Genomic DNA, 22,276 nt, shown 5'->3' with positions numbered 1-22,276 from the left:
ACCATCCACTGATCAAGGCTGTGTGATTTTAGCTAAAATCTCTGCAAAAGGCTACGAGCATTCAGTGAAAAAAAAGATTTCCTTCGGAATTGCAGCAGAGTAGGAAGCATCAGAAAGTACAAGTGTCTCAAAATGATAAGTACAGTACATGGTCATGATCTGTGATGGAAAAGGTTAAATACACCTTTCTCAAATACTTCAACAATGCTATATGCAAATATTCAATTTGAGATATGTAAATTTAAATATACTTCACTACATTTCACTTTTCAAAAGAAGTCCTGATATCCAGTATTTGACGCTGGTCACCAGGCATACTCTTTCTTCCACATACTTAAATTGTATAAATCTATAATATTCCATGGGTTAATCTTGCCCATGCATGTTACAGCTTTTCCTGGATTATAATAAACAGAATTTGTCACGAAACAAACATGGATTAAGTCAGTAGCAGTACATCATTTCATTAAGTACAGTACCTGAATTCATGTAGTTCCTTTCCACCCACGCACGTGTGCAACAAGGACGCGCACGGCTCGATTAAGTAATCTTACCTTTGCGTTTCATTGTCTGCAAGTGTATAAATAGAAGTAGGTGCATACTGAAAAAGCTACCAGAAGAATACATGCGACAAAGGGTTTATTCAACATCTTTATTATGAAGTACCTTTTTAAAAGAAATGTACAAGTGGAACCAGCACAGTGACATCTTGGTGTTCACCTTTTGAAAAAACAGAAACACCGTGGACATGTGGTGCGGGTCTGAAGAAACGTATGAAATGATAATGTACATATTTACAGCAGAGAGTCGATCAGAACAGAAGTGAGCAAAGCGTGAATGCGGCTAAAAATAGAAACGGGACCGAGTGAAAATTTAAAAAAAAAACTTACATTAAAAGCATGGATTGGTTCAATAAACATTATTTCGCAAGATTTTCATGATAAAGGCACTGTGTTTCACACAAATCGACAACACAACGGACGCGGCTTGTTTGTTTTTGTCCGTCAAAATCATAATCACAAGAGACAACTCTAAACAAATGTTGTCATCTCAACTTGTCCCTGGGCGCGTCTTCACTGACACGACAGATAAAAATATATCAGAGGGCCGTAGCAGTTTGCACATAAACATTAAAACAAAAAAACAGATAATTCAACTCATCAGGAAAACATTCCTTATAAAGAACATGCTTGGTGATTATTAAAATTAATTACATTTTTTTTTCCATAAACAAATACATATCTAAATTTCTTAATTTCATATTGAAGGCAAAATGTGTTGAAGTAAGGACAAAAACATGTTTTACAATCCTATGTTTCCCTTACTGGGCAGCAAACCCAGGTACAAATTGTATTTGACATTCCTGCGAGACTTTCTGTCGGACCCCCCTTCGTTGGGTCGAACACATTCAGTTTACCACCAGCATAGATGGCGCACAACGGGCCAAGAGCTGGAGATCGATACTCAAAAGATGGACTCGGGCATGATGACGTGACGCATGACGGGGATTTCGTTCGAGGGTGTGGGAGGTAAAGAGTTTTTTTAAAAAGTCAGATTACATTCAGCTTACATAGCTGGTGTGTTGTCAGTGCAGTAAGTGCAGCACGGTGGTTTATGATATTCTCACTGCTGTACCCCGATGATGTGGACTTAAAGGAAGGAATTTGTCTTAAAAAATAATAATACATAGCGTCTATTTTGCTTTCTTTATAAGTTAAATTAGATGACTGACAACCAAGCTCATGTCTGTATGTAAAATATGAAACTACAGCCAACGGGCCGGTTAGCTTAGCTTAGCATAAAGACTGAAAACAAGGGGAGACGGTGGAGGTTCGAGATTTTTCCGCTTCTTAGAAAAAATTAATCAAATATCTACGTTTTGAACTGTGGTCAGACAAAACTAGCAACTTTGAGGGGTGGCATTGTAGAGACCGATCAATTAATCGAGGCAGTAAAATCACGCTAATCAGAAGAAGAAGCCCCAGTTTGTCAACTCCGCGACGCCAGCTTCAAATGTGCAATACAGACATGAGAGCAGTGTCAGTTTCCTCACCCAACTCTCAGCATGGAAGCAAATAAGTGCATTTTCCCGAACTCTCTTGTTATTTTAGGATTTTAAACTCAAAGCGAGGTCGCAATTTTCTGACGTTTGGGAATTTGCAAGAGGAAAGGAGAGATTCCCTTCTGCTCGTGATGAATAAAATAAAAATAAAACAATACTTGGGACTGCACAGACACACGCATGTAGGCATAGGGGGGACGTACGACATGCTCTTTGGCTGAGTTCAGACATACACGACCGACACGGGCTTTCACACTCACCAACACGCTTTCAGGAGAAGAATTCTAGATAGTGACGGCACTGGCCAGGCAGGCACCTAGACTGAGCTCGGAGTTACATACAAAAGGCTCTCGATATAGCAGAGAAGTTACAAGATAACGTGAGGATACAGTGTGACCTGTTTAAAAAAAACAACAACAGATGCTGTGGTAAAAGTTGCCGCACCTTCAGCGTGCAAGTTTTGAGGGTGGGGGGTGGGGGGGGGGGGAAGTTATCCTAAGTTTAAAATCTACCGCGCAGGAGAACAGCAACTGCACACTGAAAAAAGATAAACAGTACGGAGCTGAGGTGTGGTTTGAGAGGAAAGAAGAACAAAATGGCTGCCCTGAAATGACTAATGAACTAACGTCAAAACATACACAAATAATACAAAATTAAGTTGAGATATGACGAAAATTAGGCTGCATTAGTAAGTAATAGTACCTGCCTTGTACATATACACAATTCAAATAAAATGCAAACAAGTAGCTAGGACACTTGTCTTTATCAAAAATATGTAGCTTTGGTAAACAAGTTATGTAGAGAACTGTCGTCTGAACATGTTGATGTGAGGGATCACTACGTGACATCTAGGGAATCAAGGGTGAGAGAGTTTCCTCTGTGTTTTGAGGCTATGAAGTCAATGAGAGGAGAAACGGGGCGAAAAGTTCCACCCCCCCCCCCCCCCCCTCCCCCCAAAAAATAAATCCTCTGTCCTCTCCCCTTGTCGCCAGCTGACGAGGAACAGAGACGGCGAAAGGCAGCGAGGCTCCCCCGAATGGAGCAGATCTGCTTTTCTTTCTGTCCCGAGCACCGATTTGAAGAGTTTTCATGGTAATGTAGCAGCATCGTAATGGTCTGCGGAGGACAGACTCCTCCAGAGCACAGGCGGAAGACTACTTCATCCTCTCCCCTTCCAGCAGTCCACCTCACCCTTTTCCATCCATCCATCCATCCATCCATCCATCGCAGCGGAAGACTGGTCAGACTGATCAGGTTTGAACAGCCCGTCCTCGAATATCCACAGTGGAGACAAGACGGGTGAAATAATTTACGTTTCCTTTCCTCCTCCTCCCCCTCCTGTTTCATCTGGCCCAGCTTCTTCGCTTGGTGTGTGTTTGATCCAGGTGCCGTTATCACAGATATCTAGGTATTCCATTAAAAATAACCACCTCCTTAATACTTGAGCTTCTACCACGCAGCACCATCTCCCTCCCGTCACACGTTGCTCCTTCCATCTTTTATACTTTCTTTCGTTTATCCCACAGCTGAATTTCCTTCCCACCTGAAAAATGATCTTCCAAACTCTCCTCTTTTTTAAATGATTCTTCTTTTTTCTTCCGCAATTCTGTTTTCGTCTTCTTGTTCCCAAATTTTCAGTCGACCTTCTCCACCTTCCCGATGATCTTCTCCTCGAAGATCGGCAAGACGGCCTCGTCATCGCGGACCTCCTCGAACACGACGCCGCAGTCAAACTCGTCGCTGACTTTCTTAAAGTAGAACCTGCGGAAAAAAAGATGTTTTTAGTTCTTATTAGTTCTCAACTACATTTGTAAAATGTGTCAAACAGTGAGCCAAACAATGAAAACAGGGTTCCTCTAAATTGTGCTAAAAAGGCAGAATTCAATTCCTGAAATTAAATTTGATCCATTAATATTTATACTGTAATGATTCTGAAACTAGACACACACACAAACAAACACTAAATGAAACAACATTTTCATATAAACGCATCAGCTATTCTCACCTGTAGTGGCCCTTTTTGGTAAGCAGCTCCTTGAACTGGCCCAAAGTCACCACACGGCCTTTGACTGATGTTCTGTATGGGATTGGCTCTCCACAAAAGTAGTAAGCGACCGTCATGTTCTCGGACCCTTGGCGCTTACCAGACTTATGCCTGAAAAAGAACAAGATCTGTGTCAAAACACTCAAAACAAGACTTCATACACAATCAGACACATGCACAGGTAAATGGCCACGGATGAAGATTAAATTCTAGGCTAAATACACAAAATTGAGTTGACATTTCACCTCTGCTTGGCCTGCTGTAGTGCATTCCTCCTCCTCTCCTCCTCCAGCCTCCTCCTAGCCTCCTCCAGCTGGGTGAGGGGGTTGGGAGCCGGGTTGGGGGGCATAGCCGGGTCCTGGATGAAAGGGTGCGAGGGCTGGACCTGGGTGGACGACGAGCCGGGGATGGCGGTGGACACCGATGAGGGGTTGTTACGCAGCTGGGCAGAGACCCAGGGGTGCACGGCTCCGGGTCGCTCCACTGAGGTCGGACGCGGCGACTCGCTGCTGGCCCCCGTCCTCCTGGAGCTGCTGGTGCTGCCGCTGGAGAAACAACAGGGAGGGAATGAGGATTTTAAAATATACAGATGGACATGTTAAGCCAGATACATTTCCCTCGGGAGATGGGAGGCCAGAACAGAGCTAAGAGGAGAGAAAATACTGTTTTACTTTTATTCACCAGATGGACACAAATACCACTGAAAATAAATGCGACTGTTGTTCTTCATTTGTTGAGTGTGTAAACAAGCATTGCTATCAAGTGCTTCATCAACGAAAAGGTGACAATATGTCGGTGTCTTGTTCAGAGCTTCAGTTTACACAAATTATAAGTGTAAAAAAACCAGGTTATTATAATCCACATTTCTAACAAAGGCACATGGAGCTTTTAGTCCCAAGGAACTAAAAGGTCCCTGCAGGTTGTGGTTTGTTTCCACCGCGGACTAAAGACCAGGGGAGATTAGGCAAATTAGCCTGCTGACACACACAAACAACCAACGGCTACAACAATCTGTTCCATTCCAGGCGGCAGTAATGCAGAAGACTGCACAACGACGATGACGCTACATAAATCGAGCAACAGTGAAACAACTGTAAACACTAAGGAGATTAAAAATGTGCTACTCAACTTGAAGTAAGGAAACAGATTTTTTACTAGCTATTGCGGAGATTGACCAATCAGACACAATTAAAATCTTAACATATTTTCATCGTACAAAATTACATTTTCATATTACTCAGGAGTAATACAAGTAAAGGGGAGAAAGACTCACCCATGGGTGGTCTTCCTTTGTCGGTCTCCTTCCATCATCCACTGCAGGATCTTCTGGTTTCTCTCCAGATCCTCGAGTGGCACCTGTGTCTCCATGCCCCGCCCACTCTCGTCGCCTTTGCCTGACGTCTCTGAAGTCTTCTTACAACCTCGCCGTGATAGCGTGCTCCCTTTACTACTGCAGAAGGTAAAACACGCACAAATGCAGGATAAGATGAGCAAAAGACAGCGTGTGTAGTTTGCTGTATAACTAGTAAACACTTGACACATCCAACCACACTTGCGTACCTGTAACCCATTCCCTCGATCGTGCTAGCTCCAGCCCCGTCGGCGTAGTTGCGACTTCGCCCTGCGTACTGACCGGCCGGGTCTCCGTTCCACAGGAAGTTGGGCTGAGCCCTTGAGCCCGCCTCCTCCTGCCCTTCTCGTCCTCTGTGGTGGTACGGCGGCTTGTGGTGGTGTGTACCTGCTGACACAAGACGTCAGGGGTGAGAGGGACATCAGTGACATACTAGCCTCTCATGGATCAAATCCTGCACTCACGTACAAAAACACCCTGCAGCTGCGGGGTCATTTGACACCCACAGCACATATCGAAGCACACACTCCAACTGCAGCTTACCACAAAATGTTTTCAATCATAATCTTTCTAAAACCAGGACTGCCGCTTGTCCAGGTCTTTGTACTTCTCTACCTTAAAGTCCAGGGCAGGTGGTATTCTGTCATTTTCTCACAGTCAACAAAAGTCAAGTAAAACACTAAAACAATTAATTGATCCTAAAAACTAGTATTCATTGTTTATCTAAATCCCGACGTAACTTATTCTTCTGCGTCATGTAGCTTCACTATAGTTTCCAGAACTATTGAAACGCATAGAGCCTCATTGTTGGACTGGGCGACATGTTTCTTCATTACAACAGACGCACTGTACTTTACTATGAGAAAACACAGTTTCCTCCCGTTTCAGTAACATTGAAACTAACATGGAAATTACCTTTTTGTAAAATTATAACTTTAAACCGCTTATTGCGACAAAATGAGAGAAGACGATGTGCTATACAAGAACTGGCCTGATGGTACAAACTGGGACCCATTTTTGCTTTTCTTGAACATCAACACTGAGAACAGTAATATGGCCACCAGCACTGATATCCCGTTTTTCTTTAACCCAGAAAATAACAGGGGCAGATGTGGATGCTCATCGTACAATGTTCTCTCCTGTCCCACCCTTTCACTCCATCTCTCCTCCCCCTTCCACAGTCTCTTACCTTTGACCCCGGCAGGAGGAAGACTGTGACCTCCCCCTCGGTGTGGGGGATAGTGAGGCGGTCCGATGCCCCCGTCGGGTGAGCGAGATGATTTGGGAGGAGAGTGCCGACCCCCAACTCCTCCTAAGGTGCTGTTGGTTGCCCCTGGCGACTGGCAGCCTGGTGTCTTCATCACGCGCGATACGTGCTCATCCAAAATAGACTCCGGGTCGTCGTCTTGGGAGTCCTCCATGGCAACCAGGCCGCCGTAGGTGGCGACCGTTGCCGTGTTCGCAGTGGTCTCTGAATAACGGGCTCCGTAGAGAGGTGGAAACGATGAGGGCAGGGGGAGTGGTATGCTATGAGAAGACATGGAGGTTGCCATGGAAATGTCAGCTTCATCCCCCTCTTCTTCCTGTTGTGAATATGAGACAAATATTTAATTTATAACTGGACATTAACACTGTATAAGATGGTATCAACAAACAGAGACAAGGACTGAAAAAAACAAACGTGCGTGTGAAATTAAATAATAATTGGATATTTTGTTATTGAAAATAAAGAGACTTCCCTAAACATCACTATGAGTTTAGTAGTCTATGGTTTACGGAAAATTTTGACTAGGTTGTTTGCAAAAAATTGGTAAAATTTATAGATTTGAGCTTTTTCCTCTTAAGGGGAAAACAAGACACCAAGCAGCATAAACTGTTTTGAAAGAATTTATCATTTAGCTGTATCCACAACTTATTTTATGGATAGAACATTAGGAACATTAAATTCAAAAGTCCACCAATTTCCACCAAGTTGCCCCACAGGTGGATCCATCACCCATTTAGCTTTTGTCCTCAGTTTCTACAAATGTGAGCTGGCGATGAAGAAATTGTATTCTGACTAAAATTAGACAGAAAACAACAGATGGAGTATCACAACAGAAAAAGTACAGATTACTTTTTTTGTAAAATTACGTACACGTAGGTTTGGTGTCAAAACCATTTATATCAGCAGCAAAACCAATTTGCAACAGTTCCAAATAAAAGGTTTGATAGATTCAGAACGATCTCATCCTTCCCAGAGGACGGCGGATGGAACATCATTCTGATAAATGTGAATTTTACACAGAACTTCGGAGGAAAAAACATTAACGCCGTGTGAACAACGTTAATAAATGATATTTCCCTCTATCGAAATCCCATCACATGACGAGCGGCCCACTCACCAGTCGTACTCTCTTCAGCCGCTCTTCAAGTCTTTCCTGAGCCTCTCGCTCTCTGAGAACTGTCTCCAGCCTGCTGATGAGCTCCGCTGCAAACCTCTCCGGCTCTACGTGGATGTCCTTTGGCATTCGGTACGTGCGCTGCATAGACACATGAACAAAAATTAGAAGCCATGAATTGCTACATATATCTACAAATTAAATGTCTGTGCAAAATTTGTAAATTAAGATGTAACCAACAAATGTCAGATTGGGGAAAAAGGTAAATTCCCATTAAATGGCACAAAAGAAAAAAGCTGGAGTATCAATGAAGAAAATATTGTGAAAGCTCATTATTGTTTGTTTATCTCAGCATGTCAGAATGAAGAAAAAAAATGAATTGGTCCGCATGGGAATTGTTAACATCGACAATAAAATTATATGACAAGGTATCGCACCCTCAGCTATTTATTATCGTCTGCTACATGTCACATGAAAACAGCTGTGATTTGTGTTTGTTTGACTCACAGGTATATGAGGTAGGGGCACACGTCCATTGGCTTTGGCACTTTCATGCATCTCTTTACGATGCTGCTTCCGATATCTGTATGGAGGAATACCATCTCTGCACACACACAGACAAACAATCATCAGACACGGATCTTGACAGCTCATTAATTAGCACCGAGGCGCAAGTCTTGTTATGTAGCAAGTTAAAGTCCAGGTAATTGCATTAATGAAGGAGTGCAGCTATTTCCAGGGGTGCGTCTGTGTGTGTGTACTCACACACTGCTGTCGGGCAGCGACAGTGTGTCCGCGTCACTCGACATGCTCTGCTGCTCACTGTCGTTGGCGCTGGTGGCTGGAGCGCGAGCGTAGCCCATGTTTGCGTAGTACGGGTTCACCGGCTCCCTCCAATGTCTGAGGACGTGGAGAGAGATTTTAAATGTAGTGAGCTCAAATGAATGTGTTGATGCATGTTGTACATATCAATTCACACAGGTAAATTGCACTCAGCATAAATCTCAGAGGAGTTCTTTAGAGGCTTGTTCCATGACTTTAACCCCAGTTTCTTTGAGCAGGACATCTTTGGTTTGTTTTAACTCAGCAGGCTTTATAATTTTCATTATAAGTCATTTTAATTTTATTCAGAAAAACAAAATGGGCATGATAAGCTAACAATTGTTCGAGTTGATAAGAAAACGTTAAAGAACAACAGGCGGTTCATGATGATGAAATGTGCTTGTATATTTTTTTTGTGTTTGACAAGCAAAAAGCAAAAATTATTTTTAAAAGCATATTAGCCAATTTGGAAATGGGGAAGTGTTTTTAAGACCATTTCATTTGCACCAAACTCCAATGATGTACACTAGGCATATAGTATAACCAATATAAAAAATAATTCAATATCACACACACACCTGTACTCCCTGCTGTCCTGCCTCCTCCTGCTGGTCGAGACTCTCTGCGGTGCTGTCGGCATCAGCAGGCTGTGCGTCAGCCGACCAGCTGGTGTGTCTCCACACTCGTCCTCATCTTTCTCATCCTCCTCTTCCTCCCTCACTCCTCCTCCCCCACACCTACGGAGCATTTATAAGCAATCGTTAAGTAACGAGAATGTGACAACTGTGGAAAAAGTCCATGCAGTGTATGACATTATTGGTGTGACGGGAAAAGTCTGAGGCCCGGCTCGTCTCACCTCCACTCCTCGTCCTCGGCGAGTGTGGGTAAGTACCCAGGCACGGGCTTGGCGGGCCCCGATGAAGGGCTCTGATCACTGGGGTTGGGTTTGGGGCTCTCTCCTCCTGTCCGCGTGTACTCCAGGTACAGATCCGACTTTAGAAACAAAGGGTAGGTGTTCTCCTCCATCATGGCCTGGATCTCTGTCTGGGCCTGGAACAAACAGACGGGCGTCACAAATTTGGAATCACAGATGGCACGAAGCTGATTGATGCCAAAATATGTTACCATCATTTCATGTGATCCAACTTAACTTTGGTCTTGACTTAGTCTGAACACAACTGCTACACAGCTTAGCTTTTATATATAGACGTGTAAACACAGGCCACTTTAATCCCTGTAGCAAATTGATTCCAATTACAGACCAACCTGGTGAACTAAAGTAAACCTAGCACCAAGCTAGTGTAATACCCCGATCCATAATGCCTCAGAGACGTGTGTTAAACTTACAGTAGCATTCAATTTGAAAAGGTCAATGTGCAGTTCTTGATGCGGTTTCACAAACCATCGTCCTAACTAGGTTTGACGGCAAATCAGATTGTATTTGCCTTGGGTGAACCGACGTCTTAGGGGAAGGAATGTAATGTATTGACATTTCGGCAACATTTGCACAAGAGCTGAAAAACTAAAAGAGCGAGCGTGGGGAGAGGTTGGCGGTAGAGAAAACTCTCTCTTCCTAACACGACTCCCTGATGGCAGTGACAGTGATTTAATTAGACCCAGGTTGGGATCAAAGAGATCAGGAGTGACAGAGGGCACAGGTGGGTGAGCAAACAACCCAAAACCAGAACATTAAAACATACAGGTGTGTGCTTTTACAGCGACACGTGGAACAATGGCCGCACTAGAACAGGATTTGAACAGCAGGCGTGCAGGAACAGTTGTAGTTCTTACCCTCCCAAAAAATATCTCTAGAGTGGAACTGTACAATGTTACCAACAGGTTGTACAGTTTATATTTTTGACTGCAAATATGATAAATCTTCCATGCGATGTAATCAATCATGCAAACATTCTTCAACAAATACACTCTACAAATGATGGCCTATTCAAATCCAGCTACACAAGTTGAGAAGGAAGCAGACATGGCTTTCAAATTTCTCAGCTGTGGAAGTAAAAGCTGCACAGCAATCAAACCTTGAGCCTGGCTGAACCTTGCCGCTTTAAAAGAAGTGAGATGGGCAGGATGCAGCCTGTGTCTAACCCAACATGCACTGCTCTTAACAGGAACCTTCACATAAACATGAAATCACTGTCTTACATACCTGTTCAAACATTGCAGGGTCTGGATGCGGCCGTCCCACACAGTCTCTGATGAAGCTCTTGGTGGCCGCTTTGATCTGCCTGGAGACGATCCCACTTCCGTCCACAATGTACTTCCTGTAGATGGCCTTGGCCAGCTTCGCCCTCTTGTCTTGGCTTGTCTTCCTGAACCCCGAGCAGGCGAACCAGAAGTCCAGAAGGTCCGCGCAGCCTTCCTGGCACAGGAAGTTTCGGAACAGCTGGATGCCTTCCTGGTCGTCCAAGAGCGAGTGGAGGGACTCAGCCCACTTCAGGTACGGTGGAGTCGGTGAGGCCGAGCCCTCGGGTTCGTAACCCAAGTCCAGATCGGGGCGCCGCGGGGTCGCAGACGACGAGGAGGGCGTGTAACTCGACGGATCCCCCATTTTAGATATTGAGGATGACGGGGGATAGCCGAGAGTTTGGGAGAGGGTGTTCGGACGGGTGTTGGCCGACTGGACCGGGGGGTCCACGTCAGACCCCTCCTCGCCGGGAACCGGGGGTCGCGGAGCATCCTCGGTAAAGTGGGATGGGCCGCTCAGCGAGGCCACGACTCCGCCACCGCCCCTGTACCCGATCCCGTGTATTTCTCTGACAACACTCATGTCTCTGATTGCACAAGGCAGAGGTCAGATCTTCGCCTCCAGCAACGACTCCGCTGGCAAACGATTCACTCTGTGACGGAAAAACAAGAGGAGGTGATTAGTTACTGCTGCAAATGTGAGTTAGCACAAAGGAAATAAACATAACTACTGAGGGGAAAACAACGTCTGACACCCCCCCCCCCCTCCCTGTGTCAGATCATTAACACACACACACACACACACACACACACACACACACACACACACACACACACACACACACACACACACACACACACACACACTTAGTAGGCCCTTTCTTTTCATGACTATTGGGGAGATAAACGATCATGTTGAGCTACTGTATGTGTTTTGGGCTTGTGTTGATTATTGTGGGATGTATTGTGTTGATTTTTGTTCTGTTGGGAGTATGATTTGTTCTGTTTGTAAGCGTATGTTTCTGCTGTACGCTTGATGTACTGTGAGTATGAATGTTATGGATGGATGTATTCCATCGTATGTAATATTCTCATGGAAAATAATAGAGACCCCCCCGGGAAGAGTAGCTACAGTTAAAGATGGACAGAAGCTAATGGGGATCTTAATAAACTATACACACACACACAATCAATAAGATCAATAAGCAGAAACTGATGATGCACACACACACACACACACACACACAATCAATAAGCAAGAACCGATGATGAGCAGAACAGATACAGGAGAACTGGACAGGAGACAAGCGAAGCTGCGAATGAGGAGAATCTTAATAATCACAAAAACTAAAACTAACTGTTAATTGGCTTTGAAGCTAGCTAGCTTCACATCCCGGAATCAAACATCACCTCCTGCCGTCCTGCGAACACCAACCAGGACAACAACAACAAGTCCACTATCATGCGTGTGTACGTAAATAGCCAAGCTCAAGTTCACACACACACACACACACACACACAAAAGTGTTTGTCGTCAGTTTAAACCTCGACCGACTTGCAGCTGTCAGGACAAAAGCTCACACACTTCGCCGCAGTCGGGACACAAGTTTCCCGCAACGCAAGTAGCCACCAAAATGTTAACAAGCTAGCACAGGGCAGCTAGCTAGCTAGCTGGCTGGCTGGCTAGCTGGCTAGCAGTGCCAGCGCCGATGCCAGCGCTTTAACGTGGGAATCCCATTCATCTTGGCCTGCAAAAGACGGTGGGGGGATGGGTACAGAAACAAACTCTACAACCACACAAGACGGGGCCCTGCGTGCACAAACACCGCCACACGGGCGCACTTTGGACACCGAGATGCGTGCGGGACCAACCCCGCGCGGGAGCAGTGGACAAACCTTCCGACCGGCCGAGCCCGACGAAGCGGGGGCCGATCTGGGATCGAACGACACGAGAGAAGCGAGGGGCACGTTTTCAGCTCGGCTGGCCGCAGTGCCAGCTAGTTTCTCGGGGGGAGGGCGGGGGGTGGGGTGGGGGGTTAGCTCGCTAGCCTCGGCTAGCTTAGCTAGGTGCGTTCACGTCCCGTGTTTTCCCGACACAAAGTGTCCGCGCTTACCGTCTCTGGAAGCCCGTTGCCCGTGATCCGCCGCATTGGGGACGCTGGCGCGAACTGTGTGCCCCGGAACGCAGCATATGGATGGCTTTGCGTTATTAAATATTAACGTGAAAAAATAGCCCCGTCGTCTTGCCCTTAACTCCCCATGGTGGCTGCTTTCAATAATACGAGAGCGAGAGGAATACGTGCGTGCGTGCGCGCAAACGCCGTGCGGCGTTGTGAGCCTGTAGCACGTTTGTAGAGCTGCGGCGCGCAGAAGCGACGCGCGCTTAGAGGAAGTACTTTGATTATGTGTACTTGAATTAAATCAGCAATACCGCAACGCTGTATTTACGAGTAAAAGAGGTTTGCATTAAGATGTTTCTGTGGCAAAGGTACATGAGTATTTTAAGCAAATTTTTCCTTTTTAGTATGACATTAAAGTATTCACTTTCCAGGCATTTTTCAATTTCCGAGAGGGAATATATATATTATAGCAACTACTTTTGAAGATCAATAGAATACTTAAGATATTGCCAAGAGCTTTTTTAATGTTTCATTGACTACGCGATCAATCGATAATTATTCATCAGATCGATCCATAATTAAAATAATGATTAGATATTCAAGTAGTACAAGTACCTCAGTTAAAAAAACTAACTTGTACTTAAGTCACTTTTCACCTCTGCAGCTTACTGAATTGAATAAGTAACACTATATTTTCACAGAGTTAGAAAGACAGTGTTATAGCGTTAATAGTAAAACAGGTTGCAATACTGAAGGGATTATTTTCAACACTGCTGTGTGTTTTATCATTTATATATGTGCTGGTGACAATACTTTAAAAAAAAGCACTTTGTGTTTATTTAAGTTATTACTACTGCAAAGAAGGTTATGTGACTGGTTTGTTTGTTTGTCTGTTTGTGTATTAGCAGGATTACTCAAAGAAATTAAGGGCGGATCTGCATGAAAATTTTATCAAAGATAGGTCTCAGGCATGATAAAAATTTCAAATTTTGGGAGGGATCCAGATGTCATGGTTGCCATACCTCTGCAGTTCACACTGGTGAAAGGTGTATTTACATTGGTTACTTTGATAGAAGTAGTTACGAGGAAAAGTCAATTGACTTCAATCAGGAAGAAGTACAGCAAATATTCTAACAGTAACAAGTAAAAGGACACATCCGACACACTGGCATCTGTCAGTGTTATATAATTACAGCATTGGATTTTATCATTTATTGTATTGTTATCATTGATGCATTTCACGTGTATTAAGTATTTTAATCTGGTGTCGGTGGAGTAAATATGAACTTTCCATCCTTGGCAATGCATAAAAGTTCACATCAAACGGATTCTCAGATCATATCGCTTCTATTTGCCGCAGTTCTATGTCATGGTTAAAAAGAAAAATACGCCCAACAGCGCCCCCGTCGGCAACAATAGGTAATACACAATGAAAGATAATTAATTGGAATACCTATGAATCCTAGACTCTATTGAGTGTAATTATATGACCTATGACAGGACGGCAGTAAAATACACCAACTTGAGATGAATGAAATGCATCAGGGTGCATCAAAACCAAAAAATACACACATATATATATATATATATAAAAAAAAGATACAGGACGAGTACAGACAACATGATCATGCAGGTGCAGCTTACTTTTCTCCAGGAAGGCTTCCCGGAGAAAAGCCGCCCTACGAGCGAGACAAGCCCGATGCAACCCACATATTCTCTTGAGAGAGACACTACAGTGAAAACACCGAGTCGACTCACCTCGGGCTTCTCAACCATGAACAGCTGCTCAGTACACGGAGGAGCCCATGTCCACCAGCCGCACAGTGACGGACGGGACCGAGAGAGCGCGCCGCCGACACCTGAGCATCCTGCTCGTCACTCCCCTCCGCCGGGCTGTCAGTCAGTCAGGAGCACCGAGCTGTGTGTGTGTGTGTGTGTGTGTGTGTGTCGAGGAAAGGAGAGAAAAAGAGAGAGAGAGGGGGGGGGGGGGGGGGGGATTAGACTCTTTAATTTCTCTCATAGATTAAACATATGTGTCTTCACATGTGATGCTTCTACATATGAAGCTATATGAGACATGTCTCAACCATAACAAAAATAGTCATGTGTTTTTATCATGTAATAATATGCTCTTTTGGGGGGGGGGGGCGGGGTCATCCACTAAAATATGTCTGCGTGGAGTGTAGAAAAAAAAACCCAAGAAACTAAAATGTCAATTTAGAGGCTGTTCTGGAGATTTTTTGAATCAATAGCAAATCATTGTTCATCAGCAGATTGATTTAATGTAAATGGTCAAATTTCCATTTTTTTAACAGATAGCACCTTGTTGTGGTGAGACTGAAAGTTGGTTATTTCTAAGGTTGAGGATGAACTCCAAACCTCAGCTAAAACCAAAGCTTAAAGAGCAACTGATGTGTCTCTTTGTCATTTATCAATAAATGAATAAAAACATTAATAATCCTGGAAAATATCAAATATATTAGTTTGAGTTAAACCTCACGTACATTTAGGGCTGCAACTAACAATTATTTGTTATATATATATATACATTATATATTATTATTATATTATAACCATCATTATGGATGGTTTGGTCTGTGAAACATAAGAAAATATTTTTGTATTCATCCAATACAGTACAACTATTAAGTTAAGATATTTGGTGGTTTTTGGCTCAAAATCGGCATGAACGTCTAATCAACTATAAAAATTGTTGCTGATCATTTTTCTTTTCATCAACAAATGAAAAAAAAAAGACTAATCATTTGAGCTCTTATTACATTCCAACGACTTTACGCTGTTCAGCGTCAATACACTCTCGTGAAACTGGGAATCAGAGCACGAGACCTCGAGTATGAACGTTACTTCCAAATGACTTTGATGTCAACGTGAATTAGATGATGAAAAATATATTCACCACGTCAACCCTCATCGTCTGATGAAGTATTTCCTCATTTATTGTCTTCAGGGCAGGATTTGTCTAATTTAAGCTGCAGAATATTAATTGGGGGGTAAAGCTGCCTTTGAAACTTTTTGTTTGAAAGCACCTCTGAAACAAGTCCTCTCCACAACGTTGCACCGTGGTTTACCATGGCTCCTGCGTGCAGAAGGCAGGGTCGGGGGGCTCAGCTGACGTCCAGACACCTGTCCTCATCTCTGTCCACACCTGCACGGACTGCTTCTCCATGATCATTTGCACCTGGGAAATGACAGTAACGACAACAATCATAACAATACCAATAAAGTGCGTTAAGAGAATTTTTATTTTTCATATTCATCTGTGCACTTGTGCAGTGTCTCTTTTTTTATTCCTTTAAGGCAATAATAAAGTCCAACAAAATTCCGATATCATATTAGAACATATCAACTGGGATTCTTAACATTTCTCGATATATCTTAGAGGATGTCTGCTCTTTATACTCAACTGGGGCGCATTTTTTGGTCTATCCTGACTATGAAATACAATAAATGATTGTTTGTTTGATCATATCCACAATATTCATTATTTTCTTCATGACAATGTCTGAGTGCAGCGGTAGTCATCCAGAAATACTGTCATATATTGTAAATATTGACACATTGGTCTAAAATGTCGTGACAGTTGATTTTGTGAGCGTTCCCCTCCCTTTTGATCAATTACGTCCCGGATTTTAATTTGGTCCTTGATCTCTGTGTAATTGTCTTTAAACAGAATTAAGAGATGCTTTCACAGGGCGGTGAGCGGGTGTGTTTGCAGGGAACGAACGGTGATGAATTGCTTGGCAGTGGTGTTTGATTGGCAGACCTTACCAGTGAAGGTAAACACACCTCATTATGGAAATGCATTCATACCACTATTTTTTTAGACTTATATTGTCAACGGTCAACACACACATGCACACAAACGCACGCACGCACGCGCACACGCTGCAACAGGCTGGTGTTGTTATGGCTGCTGCAGTGCCCCCGGAGACAATGAGGAGAGAGGGGAAGTGAGACAAAGAGAGAATACTGAGGAAGATGAACTTGACCTTTTATGATGTCTTGGTGAGGAGGGGTTGGGGGCATGTTGGTACTTATGAATCTATAATGAATGTCGACTATGGGTGTGTCTGTGTGAGTGTGTCTGTGTGAGTGTTGTAGAGGTCTGAGCTCTTAGCTGAAGAAAGGTCATCACCCGGGGGGGCACTGATACACCTGACCCTCTCCTCATGCTCCCTGTACCTCTATGTATCTATCTACCTACCTTTCTATCTATCTATCTATCTATCTATCTATCTATCTATCTATCTATCTATCTATCTATCTATCTATCTATCTATCTATCTACCTACCTACCTATCTACCTATCTATCTATCTATCTATCTATCTATCTATCTATCTATCTACCTACCTACCTATCTATCTATCTATCTATCTATCTATCTATCTATCTATCTATCTATCTATCTATCTATCTATCTATCTACCTACCTATCTATCTATCTATCTATCTATCTATCTACCTACCTACCTATCTATCTATCTATGTTCCTATCTATCTATCTATCTAACTAACTAATTTAGTTTGTTTTATTAAACATTCTAGAAATGGAACCGGCAACATTCAGTTATGCAGAAGCACGAGATGCACTGTACAAGATATGTATCCTAGTCAGAACACCTGTCCAAAAGGCTTATCTAAATATTTAATACAAATAAAAATATATTGATAGTATAACTTCCTTCCATTGAAATAAAGTTAAATTGAAAAAAAAAAAAAAACTTGAATGAGCAACAGTAGCTAAAAGTCTACAACCATGCCAGCAGCGCTGCTTTGAGCTGAATGCTAATGTCAATGTCCTTATAATGAAAATGCTAACATGGTAATGTTCAGGAAGTATACTGTTTTCCATGGCTGCCTCCTTAGTTTAGCTTGTTAGTGTGTTAGGATTTGCTAAGTAGCAGAAAACATGAAGTACCACTGAGAGGCTAATGGAAATGTCCCAAGTTCTGGCATGTTATTTTTTTTATTTGATGATTAAATTTGAAACATTTGATCTGATGCTGGTGCTAATATGGAACACAAAGAGACAGCCACACAAGAACATGAACGTCTGTATCAATTTTCATGGCAATTCATCAAAAACACAGTCTACATGATACGCTGTATATAAAAATGGACAGTCAATGCCTAATACCTGTATTCTCCGGAATGACCAGCAGAGGGCGACTCACTGGTTGCAAAACTAAGTCACTTTCTATTGAAGCCTATGAGATGCCGACTTGTTTATACCATGGTCGATGTACATCCTTTTTTATTAATTCTGGTGGTAATGGTCCATGAGCCTTATGTGAGAAAAGTGACTAATAACATTGAGCTCCATCCTTTAAATGTCCCAGCGAGACAATGATCCAGCAAGGGACAATACCAGGACCCTAAAACTGAAGCAGCTATAAATGGAATTCAGCCATCATTGAATTTATTATTTCCACTGTGACATGTCAACATGTTTCTGTTAAAAAAAGGCCTGAATGTTGTTAACACTGGAGCATGACCTCTTTGTGCCAATATTGGATTCAAATTTTTTAATTAAAAAAATATTTTTTAACTTGATTAATTGTTTAATTCATTGGAATAACTAAAACTAACCATCCATAATTTTCCTCCTAAAATCTTTGCTTAAATAAATTTCTAAAAGATTAACCATACTAAGGTTGCAACTAACGATTCATCGATTATTTTCATAATCGATGAATCTGATTATTTTCATAATCGATGAATCTGATTATTTTCTCGATTAATCGATTAGTTGTTTGGTCCATAAAATGTCATAAAATGTTGAAAAAGGTCTATTGTGTCTCCCAAAACTCCAAGATGATATTTTGTTTTGTCCACACACCAAAGATTTTGAGTTTTACTGTCATAGAGGAGCAAAGGAACCAGAAAATATTCACATCTAAGAAGCTGAAATCAGAGAATCTGTACTTTTTTTTCATAAGCACTACTTAAACCGATTAATCGATTATCAAAATAGTGGACGATTAATTTAGTAATCGATTACTAATCAAATAATCGATTAACAACTATATTACCACATGTATCAAAATCGAAATCACCAATGCTTGTGTTCCTTTTTTTGGCCTCATGTCACATTCTAGGAGACTGCGTGTTGTAGACCACTGTAGGTTGTACACACCAGTGGTTACAATGCAACTGTTTAAGTGCAATATCATTGCTCTGAGACCTTTAGTAAGTGAAAAGTGAGAGCCCCCATGCACTAACTCTTCTAACCGCCATCAAGCACGTGACGAAAAACAATAATTTCCAGGGAAGATCTAAGCGGATTCTTAATTCTTAAATTGAGGCCGCCCCCGTGGACGGCGGAGGTGGAGCTCTCGGTCGGCGTGTGCAGGTCCGACTCGGGGGTCCCTTTGTTCCAGCTGCCACAGCAGATTTAGGCGTCCGTAGGGAGGCCTGTCAGAAACAGGCTTATCTCTTGGGGGCCTCCCCGGCACAAAGACCCATTTAGATGTTCACAGGGAGTGAAATCTTCATTATATGCCTCTTGAAAGAGAAACAGACCTCCGCTCTTTAAGAAAATTGATTGGGAGGTGGGGACAAGGAAAGCTCCAAAACAAAGGATAAGAAATAATCTTGTACAGTGGACCCTTCTACTGTGTTCTCCTTAGCGTGAGTGAGATATCAACACTTCATGTTGGTTTGTGTTCACGTCTACTAGAAATGTAGACTTAAAACCTTGTGTCTTCTTTTTGGGCTTAATCCTACAATTCAGATTCTTTTATTTCTTTTTCCCGAAGCGCTCTGATTAAGTCACACGAACGAACGCAGAAATGCCCGACAAGAAGGAGCATCGTTTTTCTATCTGTTCGTGCAACTGTCCATCCACGGATCTCTCTCATCATCCATCCACCCGTCCGTCCATCTGCTGGCCTTTCCCAGCCATGCCTCTGGTAAGAGTGTCAGTATATCTGCCATGGCGTCCTGCTGATGTGTATTGTGACGGGCTTGAATACTCCAGCTACCAATATGGCCTGCACCAATACTGGATTAGCCACAGTGGATTAGCTGGCTGCCCTCCTGCTGCTTATTCAAATATTGTTTCACGTATTGTCATCATCGGGGCAGAGCTGTGGCCCGGTAGCCTGCAAGCCACAGAATATTCTCAAAGAACCCCCCCCCCCCCACCCCCAAAAAAATGTCTTTGCTTTCATTATCCCACTAAAGCGCTTAATTTCATTTTAATTTTTTTTAAGGCGAATGCGCAATTTGGCCCGCTGAGCGCCGGGAGAAAGCGGCGATGGGCGCGGAGAGCGTCCGCATCCCTGGAACGTCGAGGAGGCGGTAAAAGAAAGGAGGATGGAAAGATGATGGAGAGCGAAACCAAACCAAGGCCAAAATCAAGCATGAAAGCGCGCCTTGATCTTTGATACGCGGTGTTCGTCTCTTTTTTTTTTCCCCCTCTCTCCCTTTCTCTCTTTCACCCTCACACATACACTTGGGAGTCAAGGCAATTGATGTGCTGCCTTTGATGGCAAGGGAGAGGCCTATATTAACGGCCAAAAGAGCATGATGAAAGGGGCCGAGGAGGAAAAGGAAGAAAATGGCTAGAAGACGTGTTATCGGAGAGAATGGCAACTCGCGAGAAACCCTTTGCGATGGAGCGACGGTAACCAGACATCGGGGCGTTGAGGGGTCTGACGGTTCAACAGCGGCGGAGGAAGACGGAGAGCTTACCGTTGCTAGCCCGGCGGTCTCGGTGGCTGAGGTTGGCCCGGCGGTTCCAGTGTGTCACGTCGGCCCGTCATCCTGTTAGAACAAGGCAAGCGAGCCCACTTGCCGCGCGGGCCGGGCGCCTCCTGCCGATGCAGAGGTCCAGACGCCGGTGGACGTCCCGCGGCATAAGCAGTCGCCATCTTTGTCCCGTTGTTGTCTTGGATATCCTCTCCTGCTTCTTCATCCCTCCCCTCTCTCCTTTGATCATGCCCCCCTCCTTTCGCTGCCTGCCGTATGACATCATCACGCAGCGGTATCGACAGGCATCAAAGAACCTCTGGGCAGGGCCGCGTGCGTGTCCGTCGGTCTGTGCATTTGAAAAAGGGTGTAAATATGGAGAATAAAGAGTGCCGTAACACCCCCCCCCCCCCCCCCTTGCTCCTTGCATCCACTGTTCTCGTCTCCCCCGCAGATGGATGGTTTATTGGACCAATACAGAACTATATGCACACACATGCACACACCCACACCACCCATCTCTAAGACGGGTGTATCCCGAGGCCCCCCGCTGGGTCTGCTGCGTTTGATGATGTGTTCAGCGGCTTCATTCATCCCAGAGCTCGCCCTCTCTCTTCCCCGTTCATTCCGTCCGCCCATGGCCACCTTTGCGAGCGGCCGCGGGCCAAACGCGGACACGTTTCTTTGTGGACTTTTTTTGCGGGCTAAATGACAATTAATTCCCCCTCAAACTAATCTACAGAAAAACTCCTCCGCGAGCGGCCGCCCCTCCTTCCTCCCACTGTGCCTCTCATCCCCGGCTCTTTTCTCCCCCGCCTCCTGCAGCCGGTCGTCACCATTTCCAATCCTGTTAGGCTTGCATGTCCTCTGGAGGAGCCCCTCTGTCTGTCTGTCATCTGCCCGCAAATCGCATACACATGTCTCACTGTTACACTCGCTCCTCGGTGGCAGCTGTCATCCGATCCAGCAGGACCTGTTCACACACACAATTAACGGCAGACTTGGTCAGCGTCTTATCCAACTTTGGTGGACCAGGAAACAGAGTGACGCCAACTGTCCACGGCGCTTTAGCCCCGTCAGCATGACTTTGACATGAATCTAAAATATTACACAGACAGTTTATAAAGAAATGTGTCTGAGCCGAAAAGGCAAATGTGCTGTTGGTGTTCAGATTGGCAAACAAGCTGGTTAATAGATTTTGATTTCATGCTTTCCATTTTTTCAAAGGTTATCCGCCCCCCCCCCCCCAACTTAATTACCACCCTCGGGTTAAACGCCACAAAGGCCGTTACTGCCATTCTTTGAGTTTAGATTCGTGGCACTATGGTATAGTTGTTGTTTTTTTATACCCTGCATCAATTGATTAGATTTAGCCACTGCGACATTAGCTGCATTTACTTATGTGGAAGAAAAAGTGACAAATTAACCAAATTTCACATTTTTTTTCAATTACAAGAAAGCTTGGTAAAAACGATGTTTTAAAGTTTTAAAAAAGAAAAAGAAAAAAAGAATATAGCCGTAGGAAGCACAGTCTTGCACTTATTGTAAATCGCACTTCCTGTTTTCACGGAAAATTGTGATT

The 22,276-nt window shown here is 43.7% G+C and overlaps 1 protein-coding gene across 4 annotated transcripts; it reads right to left on the bottom strand.

The window, feature by feature from the left end:
- Positions 1 to 638: 638 nt before the first annotated feature.
- LOC118312550 (axin-1) lies at positions 639 to 21,090 on the bottom strand. 4 transcript variants are annotated; one of them, XM_035637233.2, is made up of 15 exons: positions 20,698 to 21,090; positions 16,027 to 16,178; positions 14,738 to 14,897; positions 10,822 to 11,512; positions 9,517 to 9,710; positions 9,239 to 9,397; positions 8,604 to 8,738; positions 8,346 to 8,442; positions 7,842 to 7,979; positions 6,647 to 7,040; positions 5,667 to 5,847; positions 5,380 to 5,556; positions 4,352 to 4,651; positions 4,068 to 4,217; positions 639 to 3,823 (listed from the first exon to the last, which is right to left on the bottom strand). In XM_035637233.2, exons 4-15 carry the CDS (start codon positions 11,440 to 11,442, stop codon positions 3,697 to 3,699), a joined length of 2,673 nt encoding a protein of 890 aa, XP_035493126.2. In that variant the 5' UTR covers positions 11,443 to 11,512; positions 14,738 to 14,897; positions 16,027 to 16,178; positions 20,698 to 21,090; the 3' UTR covers positions 639 to 3,696. The 4 variants fall into 4 exon arrangements, with proteins under 4 accessions (XP_035493126.2, XP_035493127.2, XP_035493125.2 ...); XM_035637234.2 differs by having other exon boundaries at positions 16,069 to 16,178; XM_035637232.2 differs by lacking the exons at positions 14,738 to 14,897; positions 16,027 to 16,178; positions 20,698 to 21,090 and adding an exon at positions 12,974 to 13,174.
- Between the last annotated feature and the right edge of the window lie 1,186 nt (positions 21,091 to 22,276).

Source organism: Scophthalmus maximus, chromosome 8 (assembly GCF_022379125.1).
Source record: "Scophthalmus maximus strain ysfricsl-2021 chromosome 8, ASM2237912v1, whole genome shotgun sequence".
Classification (NCBI taxonomy): Eukaryota; Metazoa; Chordata; class Actinopteri; order Pleuronectiformes; family Scophthalmidae; genus Scophthalmus; species Scophthalmus maximus.
The sequence above is the reverse complement of the archived record's forward strand: the minus strand, read 5'-3'. Positions and strand labels throughout refer to the sequence as shown.